The sequence below is a fragment of the Cottoperca gobio genome, chromosome 10, assembly GCF_900634415.1.
Source record: "Cottoperca gobio chromosome 10, fCotGob3.1, whole genome shotgun sequence".
NCBI lineage: Eukaryota > Metazoa > Chordata > Actinopteri > Perciformes > Bovichtidae > Cottoperca > Cottoperca gobio.
Window position 1 is genome coordinate 11,826,999 of NC_041364.1, and position 14,961 is coordinate 11,841,959.

Here is a 14,961-nt window from a genome sequence, read left to right on the forward strand (position 1 = left end):
TCTAAACTATATATGTTTTACACATCATTAAAAAACAGAAACTACAGAGACACACTGAACACCTGAGACTTCAAATGTTGGATACAACACTGTTACTACATTCAGACCTTTCCTACCACTCATTGTTAACGTGAAGAGGTGCACACTGATATGAACTGTAATATAAATAATATATAAATAATGCACAAAAAAGCTGCATCAAATTACACTCTAAAATTTTAGAACAATGTAAAAAGATTTGATCTATTCATCAGTGAAAATAAAATGATGTTTCCTGGAAAGAGATGTTAGTGTTTTGCAACCCGTCAACTGCACAATTATTATGGATAAATTAAATTAGGCAGTTAACATGATTCGAGAGAGTGATGAATGCGCTATGACTCTACCCAAAACCACACTTCATAGCAATCTGAAAAGCACTTGATACATATGGCAACACAACACAGACATATGAGAACTATTAAACAAACTGAATAGGTAACATGGTGATATTAAGGACATCTTAAGTGCAAGTATCATTTTACAGACTTTAAGAGGAGGCATTGATGGCTCGCTGGGAGGCGAGACTTCGACAGTGCAAGAAGACAGAGAGGGGATGGATGAAGGCGAGCAGGCTGAGCAACGTCAGACCGATGTTCACCTGCAGACACATAAAGGGAGAGAGGAGGAAGCAGTGAGAGGAGTGTTAATAAATAAACATTGTGATAAAATGAGAAGGACCAGAGCAAGTAGGTGGGATGTTGTGTACTCACATATAAAGGGTCTCCACCCAGAGGCCCATTCACCAGGGCAAAGCACGGATACTGCAGCAGAGAAAACACTGCAGACAGAGCCAGGTCCAAACCACACAGCTTCCCAAAGTGGCAAGGCGGGAAACTACACACACACACACACACACACACACACACACACACACACACACACACACAATGTGCGGAGACGGTATGGCAGTTGGCACAGCTTCTTATAAACATTTAAACATTAACGTTAGAGCAAACCGATGGCAGATCATTATGTTCAGGCTAAACAAGAGTTGGCCTAGAATAGGCCCTTGTGGGACACCAGTAGAAGACTTGATAAAAGCTGAGTGTTGATGGTATACCCTTACACACTGATTGTCTGCCAGGTATAATTTCATTAAGTTGAGTGCATTAATGGAGAAGTTAAACCTGGAGAGCTTAGTTATAAGGACATTAAGGTTAACTGTCTCAAATGCTTTCCGTACATATAAAAACATTTTTTTAAGGCTAAAGGATAACACATTACACCTATACAAACACGATTCTCTTGCAGGAACATTCTTAAGTGTAGTCCAAGACGTGTGTGCTGCGTGTGTTTGTGTGTTGATACTCACGCCACACTGAGGAAGGCTGCGTTGCCGCCAAAGAGGAAGGAGCGGTTGAGCACCTGAAGGATATAGGTGAGGTACTGAAGCAGCAGGTACGGGGTGGCGGCACACACTGAGAACAACACACACTGCACCACCGTCACGAAGAGAGAAAGCACAGAGGCGCGCAGATCTGCTTCCTGTTCACTCTCTCCTACGAACAGACACACACAAAATAAAACGCATACCTGTTCCTCCGAAGAAAAACAATGATGCTGTGCAGCCCTTTTGCATTAGTTTAATGGTTGAACAGCCATTGGTGAGGGCTTGATGAATAAAAAAAGCGAGTCAGAGATTTTTTTCAATTTCCTAATTCAAAAGTTCTCACAAAAATGGCTTATTAGTGTTCTATAAAGCATTAATAAAAGATTAATTGACCATGAAGAAATCACTTACTTAAAACTCATCAACCCCTCATAAAGTAAGCCTTATTTTGGACATTTGGTCCCAAACAATTTCTTATAATTATGTTGCTTATTACTAACAATTAAAAGGGAACATGACATGAGGTTAGTGTTGATCCATTTCAGTTAGTAATGTGACTTTCTCAATAAACATTTATTGTTTCTTCAGACATGCGAGAGCCCAGAGAGCACACATGGGACACACTGATTAGGTCTGCCAAGGCTGTGTCCTGTTGGGTTAATCACTAGTCCTTATTAACATTCGATTTTTACCTTCAGCACGAGGTTTGCCCTTTAATCTGTCCATGATGAGACCGTTCCAGGGAGCACACAAGATGCCACACAGCTGTGTTATAGCAAAGGCATTGGTGTACTGGCTCACTGCAGGGACACACAAGCAAGGACAAGATGGTTAGAGACAAAAGACTCAACAACAGTTCAACAAATCTGCCAGAATATTAGATTATATAGATATTAGTATTAGGAGGTGGCACTGGTCTGCTGATCTCTCCCAAATGGAGTTTTTCTCTTTATCCATTGCTACCCTTCACCCACTCATCTTTCGAATTTCATGCTGTCACTGTAACAAAGCCGATTACATTAAACATTGTTGTTCTCTACCGTCCTCCAGGTCCTTTGGGGGAGTTTTTGGAGGAATTGGACATTCTCCTGTCCAACATCCCTGAAAATGTCCCTCCGCTCATACTTCTCGGTGACTTCAACATCCAGTCAGAGAAGTCAACAGACTTAATATCTCCCCTATCTTATTTTGCTCTCTCCCTGTGTCCATCCACTCCTAATCACAAAGCTGCCAACCACCTCAACCTCATATTCACCAGAAACTTCTCTACCTCAAACTTCTCTGTAACCCCACTTCACATCTCTGATCACTTTTTCATATCCTACTCTCTCTCTCCCAATCTAACAACCTTATCTCCCGGAAAACTGTTCCTCTCCATCATAACCTTCGCTCCCTCTCTCCCTCTTCTCTTGCCTCAGCTGTCCTTACGGCTCTTCCTTCTCCTGACTCCTTCTCATTCATGCTTGCCAACTCTGCCACATACACTCTCATCTCTACTCTGTCCTCCTCTCTGGACTCTTTCTGGCCTCTCACCTTGCAGCAGATTCGCCAGTCCCCTCCAGCTCCCTGGTTGGATGACTCTGTGCGTGCTAACAGAACCATCCTATGAGGAGCTGAAAGAAAATGGCTGAATCAAAACACCTTGACAACCTCCTTGCCTTTCAAACTCTTCTCTTCTCTTTCTCTTCTTCTATTTCAGAAGCAAAAAGCACTTTCTTCCAACAAAAATTCAATCCTCTTTCTCCAACCCCAAAAGACTTTCTCTATCTTCTCCACCCTCCTCGATCCTCCCAGTCCCCCACCTCCTTCTTCCCTATTACCATCCCACTTTGTCAACTACTTTCTAAACAGAAGATAGATGACATACCCTCTTCATTTTCCGACTTACATCAACTGTTCACCATCCACATCACTTCCCCCCCACTCTTACCACTTTCTCCCCCCTCTCTTCAAATTAAGTTCTATCTCTCGTTATCTCTGCCCGTCCTACCACCTACCACCTGCCCTCTGGACCCTATCCCCTCTCACTTTCTCCAGTCTATTGCTCCTGAACTCCTTCCTTTTCTCACCCATCTCATCAACACTTCCTGAACAACTGGTTGCTTTCCTAACAATCTTAAGGAGGCAAGAGTGAACCCTCTCTTAAAGAAACCCTGACTCGACCCCTCTGAAGTGAACAACTACAGACCTGTCTCTCTTCTTTCTTTTCTTTCCAAAACACTTGAGCGTGCAGTCTTTAATCAACTCTCGTCTTACCTTCACCAGAACAACTTTCTCAATCCGCACCAATCTGGTTTCAAGGCAGGCCACTCAACTGAGACTGCTCTCCTTGCTGTCACTGAGGAACTTTGTGCTGCTAGAGCAGCCTCCTTCTCCTCTGTTGTCATCTTTCTGGACATTTCTGCTGCTTTTGACACAGTGAACCACCAGATCCTCCTCTACACCCTCCAAGAACTGGGAGTCTCAGGCTCTGCTCTCTCCCTGCTCGATTCCTACCTAAAGGACCGCACCTACAGGGTAACTTGGAGAGGGGCTATGTCTGACCCCTGTCAACTCACCACCGGGGTACCTCAGGGTTCCGTCCTGGGTCCCCTCCTCTTTTCGCTGTACACCAACTCAATTGGCTCTGTTATTCTCTCCCATGGCTTCTCCTACCACAGCTACGCAGATGACATTCAACTGGTTCTGTCTTTTCCCAGATCTGAAACCCAGGTGAAGGCACGGTTCTCAGCTTGTCTGGCTGATATCTCCCGGTGGATGGCCGCACATCAATTGAAACTCAACCTTGACAAGAACGAGCTCCTTTTCCTTCGGGGAAAGGGCTCTCCCATACAAGACCTTATAATCAATATCGGCACCTCTGTTGTTTCCCCGACTCGGACTGCAAGGAATCAGGGTGTGACACTGAACGACCAACTGTCCTTCAGTGCCAACATCGCTGCAATAACCTGCTCCTGCAGACACACTCTGTACAACATCAGGAGGATACGTCCTCTACTGACTCAGAAGGTGACTCAGGTTCTTGTCCATGCTCTTGTAATCTCACACCTTGACTACTGCAACTCCCTCCTGGTTGGACTGCCTAAATGTGCCATCCGACCTCTATAGCTTATCCAGAATGCAGCAGCCCGATTGGTCTTCAATCTACCCAAGTTCTCCCACACTACACTGCTTCTCCGCTCCCTTAAGTGGTGGCCCGAATCTGCTTCAAGATTCTGGTACTGGTCTACTGTGCTGTGAATGGATCAGCCCCTTCCTACATCCAGGCCATGGTTGAACCATACACCTCCGAGCGTTCACTTTGGTCTGCATCGGCCAATCGGCTCGCCACTCCCTCACTGCGAGTGGGACCCATATTCCCCTCATACAAAACCCTCCTGTTTGCTATCCTGGCTCCAAAATGGTGGAACAACCTCCCATTGATGTCAGGTCAGCAGACAGTCTTCACACCTTCCGCCACAGACTGAAAACTCCCCTGTTTCGACTGCACCTTTGCGAATGAAGAATGGGGGGTTCTGCTGTCCGCTGTCTGACGTTCGTGCGACGGGGCTGGTTCAGCTGTCTGCTACGTAGTTCTCTCCTCTCCTTTCCTCCACTCTGCGTGTGTGTGCGTGTGTGCGTGTGTGCGTGTGTGTGTGTGTGTGTGTGTGTGTGAGCGAAACAGAGGGGAGGAGGGAATGTGAATGCGCCAGGCTTGCGGAGCTCCGACATATTGATTTCTGGAAATTGACTCGCGGGCCGCACAAAGTGAGGGCGAGGGCCGCATGCGGTCTAGCCTGATCTGCAGGGTTGTCTGCTGTTTTCATATACTTCTACTGAGAAGGCTTTGTCGCTTTTTTATTGAATAAGACTCAAATGTTTCTTCTACAGCCTCTGTCAGGGATGCACTTTTCAGCCTAACCCAACTGGGATTTGTCGGAAGTTTTTAGAATTTGTTTTTAGGATTGTTAGATAGGATTAGGATTTTGAGCCAGTTGAACAGATGTGAATTTGATTTAGTATATGTAGATTGTTTTGTGTGTTGCTTATTCGGCACCGGTCTTTGTTGTCTGTTTTCTGTGGCCTTTTAAAAACGTAAATGTACGCCTGATTACATCGGGCTTATGACCTTCCCTTAACCCTCGACTCCATAGGAATGTAAAAGTTTCATATCGCGCAGCATCATTTAAAATATACTCCACGCTCCAACTGCTCTTTTTGTGCCTTTAAGCTTACTTTTCCATTTGGATCTCTTATTTTACCTTTTAAAAAGCATGACATGCAAACAGCTCTTGACGCTCTGCCTACAGCTTCAAATGAGGAGAACCTTCTTTGGATGTACGGCTGATGACCTCTGAGATGATATCACTTGGCTGTATGTCACCTTCATCCTTATTATTGTCATCATTGTTCTCTTCTTTAGAACTTCTCATTACCTTTTTAATCCAATCCTCTTCCTTGAACAATGTCCTCAAATTCCACACATTTGGGCATGGACCAGTTACATGGATCATCTTTTTTATCTTCAAGAAGTGGTGATATTTCGTCATTAAGCTCTAATTTTCTTAAACTTCCCAAACATAGTTCTTCTTTACTCACTTCAGCATTAGCTTGATTTTTCTTAAAGATTTCAATCTGCTTCCGTTTACAAGTGAGCTGAGCTAGCTTGCCTTTTCTCTCATTCTCAAGACTTCAGTTTTTCTTCTCCAGTTTTTGCCTGGGCTTTGGCATCCTCTTCTGGCTGTCTGTTGTAATTTACATTTCCTGCGGTGGCACTCTCTTCTTAAGTTTTTAATACACACAAACATATTTTCTCCAAAACGACAGCTTCTCACTCTTCTACAATATTTGGACAGAGATTTTCAAGAGTTTAAACTTTAACTAATGACCACTGCAGCTTAATTGCATTACAGTTTCAGGTTGAACAGACCAGGTGTAGATAATGAAATGAATGACGGCTGAATTCCATTTAGCTGCATGCTTTGATTTGAGCTTCCTGGTATCGTGCATGCTTGCTCACTGTCAGTCTCACTGGGACACTTAATCTTACTCAAATACTCATGTACAAACTCACATATATAATGTACTGTAGAAAATACATATTTAATCATTTTAATTTGCTGGAAAATAATACTGGAAAATATCAAATTGAGTAGAAAATATAATGTTGATTTTATTTGTGATAAACAATTTGAATGAATTGATTACTCGGACCGGTAACGTTGTGATGAAGAGAAGATGTATTGCTTAACTTCAGTGTGAACGATCTGCTGGTAATGGCGTACTTAATCCTTAGTTTAGTAGGCAGTACGTTTGTATGCAACTTTGAACACAGCCTTTGATTAATGTTAATGTTGATCTGTGTGCCCACTTGAGGGTCCAAGCATATAGTTGCTTTAATAAAACTCTCAAGTCCACGTTCTTTGTTTCAACCGTTTACTGGAAAACCTTCGTTCAAAATGAAAAATAGTAACAAAATTCTACTACACAAGCATGATGACAAACCGTAAGCTCGGTCAAAGACTAGTGTGCCCTCAAGGCTCCATAGCTTCATCTAACAAGCAAGCACAGCATTTTATAGCTTTTAACCAATCAGAAGCCAGGGCTGACTGCGGACATTATTGGTCCCAATAAAGCAAACTGCAATGAAACCATGGAGCTGCTTATCTTTAGAAAATCAGATACAGCAAAATATAAGTTATTTATAACTACTTCTCTATTGCAAAAATGGCTCTAACCGTGTGTGTGTGTGTGTGTGTGTGTATGTGTGTGTGTGTGTGTGTGTGTGTGTGTGTATGTGTGTGTGTGTGTGTGTGTGTGTGTGTGTGTGTGTGTATGTGTGTGTGTACCTAGTGAAGGCTCTCCCTCCGTCAGCCGCTGCAACATGGGGTTGAGGGTGCCGATGAAGAAGTAATGTCTGAGTTGCATCACCGACAGCCAAAGCACGTGCCACACAAAGAGCCTGGACATCACACACTCACGGAAACTCTTCTCTGAGAGAGACGAGTAAAGAACAAAGATGAAGAAAATAGGATTCTTATTACTTTATTCTGTAATATTAAACCATGTTACCACAGTAAACCACAGTAAAGTGAACAAACCTTGTTTCATAGGGACGTCCTTGTTGAGGGACGTTTCCTCTGTCGTCTTCAGTGAGTTACCATTCACTGTTGTCAGCTCTGAGATCAGAGTCTTTGATTTACCGCAGGTCATCCTGGCAAAGGTCAAAGGTCACAATGTGTGAGCTACAGACTGAGGGCATTGTGGGAGTTCTTTGATAATTATTTATGCATTTTCACTCAGACTTTACATCCACACCCAAAACGTCCTGCTTGCTTGAGTATACTGACTTTTACTGTAAACTGCAGTGCTCTGTTGCATTTTCAAGCACTTCTAGCAAAGAGCACATACCAGAAGGTGTTCTGCAATAGAGTCCTCCAAAGCTTAAAATAATTTTATTTTTAATTTCCCAACACTCCCATCTCTCAAAGACACAATATCTGTTATGTATATGAAACTTCATCTGTGCAGATGGCATTTCTTGATGCAGCAGAATGAGAATCTGGTTTATTGCCACATTCTCACATGAATTAATTTTTTGGAATATGTAGAACTCTTTAAAATGCATTCAGAGAGGCGTGGCAGGCTGATCTGAAAGTACAATTTAGAGGTCAGAATTATTCTCAAGAATACATTCATCAATATTTGCCGCACATGACCTCATTCAATTTAAGGTGGCACACAGACTTCATCTGTCTAAAGTCTGAATCTCAAAGATGTATCCATCGGTTGATGATTCTTATAATAGATTTTAAAATTCACCTACAACATTTTAATGCATCATTTTTTAATTTTAATTTTAATTTTTATTAGTATGTATTTATTAAGGGGTTTAATAGAGTGGGTTCTGTAATAGGTTTTATTAGTACATAATTGTAGTAGGTTTTAGTAAGTATATGGTTTGTATTATGAATATATATATATATATATATATATATATATATATATATATATATATATATATATATGTAATATTCAATCATGATCAATGTAAGTGTGAGAGAACAGCCTCTGTAAACATTTGGAGAATGGCGTGCAAAACAGTATTAGTGGGGGGAAAAGTGAAGAGTGAGTCTCCCAGTTCAACCTCATAGAATGGTAGAGTTGTGAGGCCCTGGGTATATGATGAGGGTGAGATAAACAGGCCAGGCACCTGCTACAATGGCAGAGCTAACTGGAGAAGAGACCCAGAGACACACGTGTAGGGGACAGAACAGCCATACCATGTGATGAGTCAGAGGGCATAGGCCAGAATATGTCAGGTTGATTTACTAAACTCAGTACCACTGCACAACCTTTTAGAATACAGCCTTGGTTTCACCATGTGAACTAAGGTATAAAGAGGGGAGCAAGATCAGTACTTGGTCAGTGCGCAGCTGGCTGGGTACTCAGAGTTTGTTATGTACTTACGTGTGTAATAAACTCCACTTGTAACTAACTTTGGACTTCTCCAGTGATCTTCTTTTCTCGGATAGAGATCGTTTTTCTGACTAAGTATTATGTTATAGAGACTGAGTTATACTAGATTTGCGGTAGTTTAAATAAGTTAAAGTAAATATTAGTGGTAGGAGTCCAGTCTTCTTCACTGGCCCAGAGGACAGATTTTTATCCACAATAGTTTCTTGGAGATTTGTACCCGTATGTGTAGTCTTCAGGCAGCGGGTAGGGAATGTGGTCTCTGGGAAGCAGGAAGAAAGTCCTGAGCAGGTGAATGACGCTGCAGGCGGACATGAACAGGAAGGAGGAGCGGAGAGAGACGCCAGCCTCACGTAACAGCTGCAGGAGAAGACCACAAGATCATCGTTACAACATGAGATGGTACAAATATATTTCACAATGAGAGCAGTGTGTGAATGTTTCTCACCTTGATGACAAGGAAGAGTGCTGAGGAAGAGTCAACGGCCCCGTTGTAGAGAGTGATGACGGTGGAGCGACATGAGCCGAACAGGTTTCCTACCTTTAGGAAAGAAGTTTTATTAAAACAGATTTAGAGTACGTGTCTACGTGTCTGTATGTTTTTTTCCTTCCTTTTTATATGTCTACTTTTCTCCCATTTAATTTCAAATTAGTTCTTGACGAGTTGAATTGCCTGTTTGAACATGAGGATGTTTTTTTTGTATTCACAGCTACACCATTCAAATGTCACAGTTTAGGGATTTCTTTTTTTCCTGAACAAGATCTTGAGCTTGGTCTGAGAAAAGCCCCGCAGCCAAAAAAAAAGGTCACTGAGGGCAGTGACCGCTGACAGTAACGTGAATTGCGCATCACTTGCAGCTGTTATCTGCCCCCTCTCCGATTCACATCTCGCCCATAAAGTTTTGCAAAAATAGAAGGATTGTATTGTTGATTTATCTAATTAATGTAGTTCTCAATTAATTGACTTAAAGCTTAACCATGTCATGTGATATGTGATCAACTTTAAGAACAAATATTTACTGGGACCACCACAGAAAATTACAGATGAACATTTAATATCCAGGAATATACATTATAGACACCACTGACAATCCCTGCCATCAACAATTTGGCAACACTTTAGCACATTGACCATACACGACCGACTAGACATAGACTTTGGATTAGTTATCTGGTGAACACTCAGCTTTCCTCAACCTTTTAGCAAAAATGCTTAACATGTCTTGCATCCAGCTTTTCCAGTTTGAGGATTTGCTGCTTTTCTCCTTTTACAATTATGGTGAATTCAATATTTTTGGGGTTTCTGACTTTTAGATGGTTTTAGATGGTAATCTTTTAAATCTTTCAAATCCAAAAACTGCTTCAGTACCTGCATGTTGGTTATTACAAACACAATGTCACCCACTGACAGGAGGGACACAGCTGGGAACAGCAGGTTGGAGAAAGCTGATGGGAAAATAAAAATGAGCATCCACAGCTGTTACTTGTCAGTATTTCTTTAGGCAATGAGGAACAGAACAAAAAGACAGATAAATGTTCCACACCTGCAGTCGAGAAGGCCACCATCAAGGTCCCCATGGTGTAAAGAAATCTGGTGGGAAAAATAAATTCCAGTACTGTGTCATTTTATTGGCATGAGCGCAAGAGTGATGCTTTCAATGACAAGATAAAGACAAAACAATGGAAGATTTCTCTCAAAAGGTATCAAAAATCAATACACTTTCAGCAACTAAAAGAAAAAAAGTGACATTCAATATAATAACATCAAAGTAAACTGTGGCAATAAGTGAAAGACTCAAATGCAAACAGTCGACGCAGCAGGGTACTGGTTCAGGTGGCTTGAAAGCAAACACAAGATTATGCAACATTGTAACTACAAGGAACTAGCAGAGGAACAAGGATCTGGGCCGGTATATACAGAGAGGATGTTGATGATGAGGGTGGGCGGGGAAGAGCAAGGCAACTGCAGAGCAGATGAGGGAAGTGGAAACAGGTGGGAAGATGGGTGGGGCAGTCAGGTGATCGGCAAAGTGTGGACTTAGAACATCAGGTGGATGGATGGAAAATAGTAATGAAGGAGCATGGAATTAGAAATGTGTGTATATATATATATATAAACTTTAAGTAATTCATATATTGTTGGACTTACATTCCAAAAAGCCGAGCCACTGTTGTACCAAACCGGTCTAAGAGGAAACCAGTGGGCAGTGTCAGGAAACTGAACAGAAAGGAGGCGATGGTGAAAACAAGAGAGAACTGTTCATCCTGTCCACTACAATCTGTGGACACATCAAACATAAAGAAAGAGAGCGCCAAGGTTGTGAAATATTTGGTTAAACAGGATACACTTAAGATCAGAGAGGCCTGTAAAGAGAGATGTAATAAAAAAAACTTTTTATGCAAGCATATCATCTGTTTAACCAAAGGTGACATTGAAGGTGACATTGAAGGTCAGAGAGCCCAGCATCAAGTTGTAATTGATTATTTAAGCTGACCTCTTATTTGTCACCTGTTATTAAACAGATGACAATAAATGTCAGAGAGGCCTTCATAAACAGTTGAAATTTATTTTAGAAATTGAGGTTCGTAGAAAGTAGTGGAGATGAGGATATCAAACTGACCTAAGACCTGCGTTGCATTGACTCCTGTGGTGTTGACGCACAGAGAGCTGAAGTAGCCCTCCGTCTTCAGGACAAAAACAAGAGAAGCCCATCCGAACAAGGTTCCAGCAAAACACAGACACTCCAACAGACCCGAAGCAAAGGTGAGGCAATGTTTCACCTTCAAGCTGTTCCCAAGACGTGACATGGTGCCTTACACACACACACACACACACACACACACACACACACACACACACACACACACACACACACACACACACACACACACACACACACACACACACAGGCAGACAATTAACAAACAATATATTTTCACCTGCATGGACATAGACACACAGGTGGCTCCTGTCACTGAACCTGCTTTACAAAGAACATAAATATTATTCCGATACATTTAGAGAGGACTACATGTTGACATGAGTCTGACATTTTTATATTAAAAGAACCTGTACTGCACGACATCAATGAAAATGTACAAACATGACTTGACTAAAAAAGTAACCTCCTGTGAAGCAACACAAAATAAACAGTTGTAAAGTTGTAATATTCTCCAGTCTACTACTGTCTAGTACTCACAGTTCAGCCTCTGTAGCTCTCCCCAAATGTTCTCACAAACCACACCTCTGTACTCTTGCTCCACTCTTTCTTTATACAGGCCAGCTCGTCCTCCCTTTTCCTCACCAGTTCCCTCCTTCTCCTCACTCCCTGATAAGAAAATCTGCATCTTGCTCTGCGTGTCATTGCTGGATGTATTGGCACAAAGCATTGTAGTTTTGGATACTGGGGAATAAAAGTCTGCATTCCTCGGTCTCAGCTGCGAAGACTTTCCACACTCTTTTTCAAATCTGTCTCTCGCAGGTCCCCGAATCATTTGGGAGTGTGTTAAATGGCTGGATTACTCATTTAATAAACTATAACATAGAGCATTTTAATATGCAGCTCAGCATTGTTACTTTGCTGAGTCCTGTGTCTGTTGTGGAACTTTTCCTGCTTTACTCTGGAGAGATGTATATAAAGTCAAATAAATGGCGATAGAGACAGAGTTGTCTTTGTACATTTATTTGAGATCTCAAAGACACCAGTCCTACAGAGCACTGATGTAGTCTGCAGGAGGCTGCAGATTGAAAGAGAACACACAGACTTTTTATACAAACTTGGTTTGGTGACTAGGTGATAAAAAGCAACAGGGGACAGGGCCAAACTGCCTTTTGATTTTTGTAAGGTAACAGTTATGTAAACACTAAAGGAAGTGGTACACTCAATATTCTGTCTCAGTGAGTTTATCAGTTTAATCAGGGTGTTAATTAATGATGAAAGGAACATCTGTGTCCTGTCTTCTAAATGACATCCCCATATTAACATGAAATGGCAGTTGGCTTGCTTGACAAAGGGAACTTGTACATTATTTAAACAGTAGACATTTAAATTGCTATTACATGTCTTACTTTAGTCTGAAGTATGTTAAAGTTTGTAAGACAGTGGGAGTGTAACTTTAAAGATTATAACTTGGCAGGAGATTGCAATCTTTAAATAGATCCATTAAAGCAGAACCTAATTGTTTATGGTTGTGTTATATTTATGTCTTTGTAAGCTGTTTTGGTGTTTAGCAATATGTATTTGTAATAGTCCATTTTTATAATATGTTTGTACAAAGGGAATCTTTTTTACCTTTTTCAGTTTTTTATTAATGCTCTGATGACTCAAACAAAGTAAAAGAAAACACAATTTTGACAATGTTTTGACAATAAAACTGTCATAAACATCTTCATAAAACATTTGAACACATCAGTATATAATTAAAGGAAAACATTTATTCTATAATGAAGTCTGGAGAGATATCCTGGGATGAACAACTTCTCTGATACAGTTTATTACTATGTGCAATAGACCTCCATCAACGCCCAAGAAAACTCTTAAAATCGGTACTCTGGCTCACATATTTTAACCACACATGCCCAGTCAAGCTCAGCTTTCAGACCATCATGCTGGTTGTTGTCCTCCTGCCCGTCCGCCCTGCCTCCTGTTCCCCTCCAGACTCGCTCCACTCCATTCTCCTATCCACCAGATGCTCTCATACTTTTTTCACCAGACTTCCTCTTTCACCTGCTCACCTGTTCTCACTTCCCTCATCAGTCACTCACTGTCCTGGTCCAGGCTTTCAAAATTCTGCTGCTTGTGAAATCGTCCTGCTGCCTCGACTGCCATAACTAATGGAAGTTATGGTACTTGGCCCTAAACACCTCAAAAACACATCATATAAAAACGTGTAAAAATATGTAATTTAACTCCCACATAAAACAAACTTCAAGGACTTCTTTTATCTGTAAAACTTTGCAAAAAGCAGGCACATCCTGTATAAAAAAAACTAGTCCATGCCTGTGTTACTTCTAAGCTGGACTATTGCAATTCCTTATTATCAGGCTGCCCTTATAATTCTGGCTGTAGTTTGAACTGGACTGGACTGAATGAGTTTCTCACTTTATAATGAACCATCAGCTCTGCAGTCCAAAACTGTTAAATATGTCTGGTTTGGTGTTGTCAGTATTAATAAATAACTTGTTGGTAAATGGTCCAGATGTTGCCCCTGGGTGGGGGTTTGATGAATTAAAGATAAGCTAAAAGGATAACGTTTTTCAAGGACAATTAATATGAACCATAATAATATTTCCCAATTTCCCAATCCAAAGGTTGTCCTAAAAAAACCTTCATAACATAAGCCATGTTTTGGAAATATGGTCACAGCTCTCAAAGTAAAACCTTTTTAGTTTTGTATACTAAATATTAAAGGGAACATGACATGCCGTGCATTTGGACCGCTATTTATCCATAACAGTTAGTAATGGGACTTTCTCAATAGATATTTATTGTATCTTTAGACATGCTAGAGCCCAGAGGGCACACCTGAGAGTCACCTGCACAGTCTGTAAAGCACACTGAGGCAAATGTATAATTTGTGATATTGGGCTATATAAATAAATGTTATTTTATTTTATTTGACCTGGGACACACTGATTAGGTCTGCCAGGCTGTGTCCCTTTGGGTTAATTACTCGTCTTTATCAGCATTACATTTTTACCTTCAGCACGAGGTTTTCCCTTTAGTCTGTCCATGATAACACCGTTCCAGGGAGCACACAAGATGCCACACAGCTGTGTTAAAGCAAAAGCATTAGTGTACGTACGCATCAGTGACGCGGCTTTCCAATGTGGAAGCATTCGCCCTCCAAACAACCGGGCTGTCATGTGCAGAACTCCTCCGTCGCACCAGACAAACTCAACAATGGAGGTGGCTGGTATGTATATTTATTTCAACGTCTGTCCAAGGACTTTTGTTCTTCTCCATGTTGTCCTCCATAGGGCTTTGCTAGTAGCATAATGGAACTTCTGTCATTGTGGATTTGACGTTGTCCTGGTGTGTTGCAAAAAACACTTATGATCATATCTGTCAACCCTCCCGTTTTAAAACTTTATGCAAGTACCAAATGAGAGGAGACCTTCCCTTATTTAATAA

General features: G+C 41.4%; 1 protein-coding gene across 1 annotated transcript in view; it reads right to left on the reverse strand.

Annotated features, from left to right (window-relative positions):
* Positions 1-14,961, reverse strand: part of LOC115014612 (solute carrier family 43 member 3-like) — a 25,228-nt gene continuing 10,267 nt past the window's right edge. Inside the window, exons 3-14 of the mRNA XM_029441607.1 lie at positions 11,449-11,640; positions 10,977-11,106; positions 10,372-10,418; positions 10,197-10,273; positions 9,276-9,368; positions 9,048-9,187; positions 7,453-7,565; positions 7,201-7,344; positions 2,065-2,172; positions 1,355-1,541; positions 753-876; positions 1-640 (exon numbers count right to left, since the gene is read on the reverse strand). Coding sequence (XP_029297467.1) covers positions 530-640; positions 753-876; positions 1,355-1,541; positions 2,065-2,172; positions 7,201-7,344; positions 7,453-7,565; positions 9,048-9,187; positions 9,276-9,368; positions 10,197-10,273; positions 10,372-10,418; positions 10,977-11,106; positions 11,449-11,635 — 1,461 coding nt within the window. The 5' untranslated portion in view covers positions 11,636-11,640 and the 3' untranslated portion in view covers positions 1-529. The remainder of the gene's footprint in view (positions 641-752; positions 877-1,354; positions 1,542-2,064; positions 2,173-7,200; positions 7,345-7,452; positions 7,566-9,047; positions 9,188-9,275; positions 9,369-10,196; positions 10,274-10,371; positions 10,419-10,976; positions 11,107-11,448; positions 11,641-14,961) is intronic.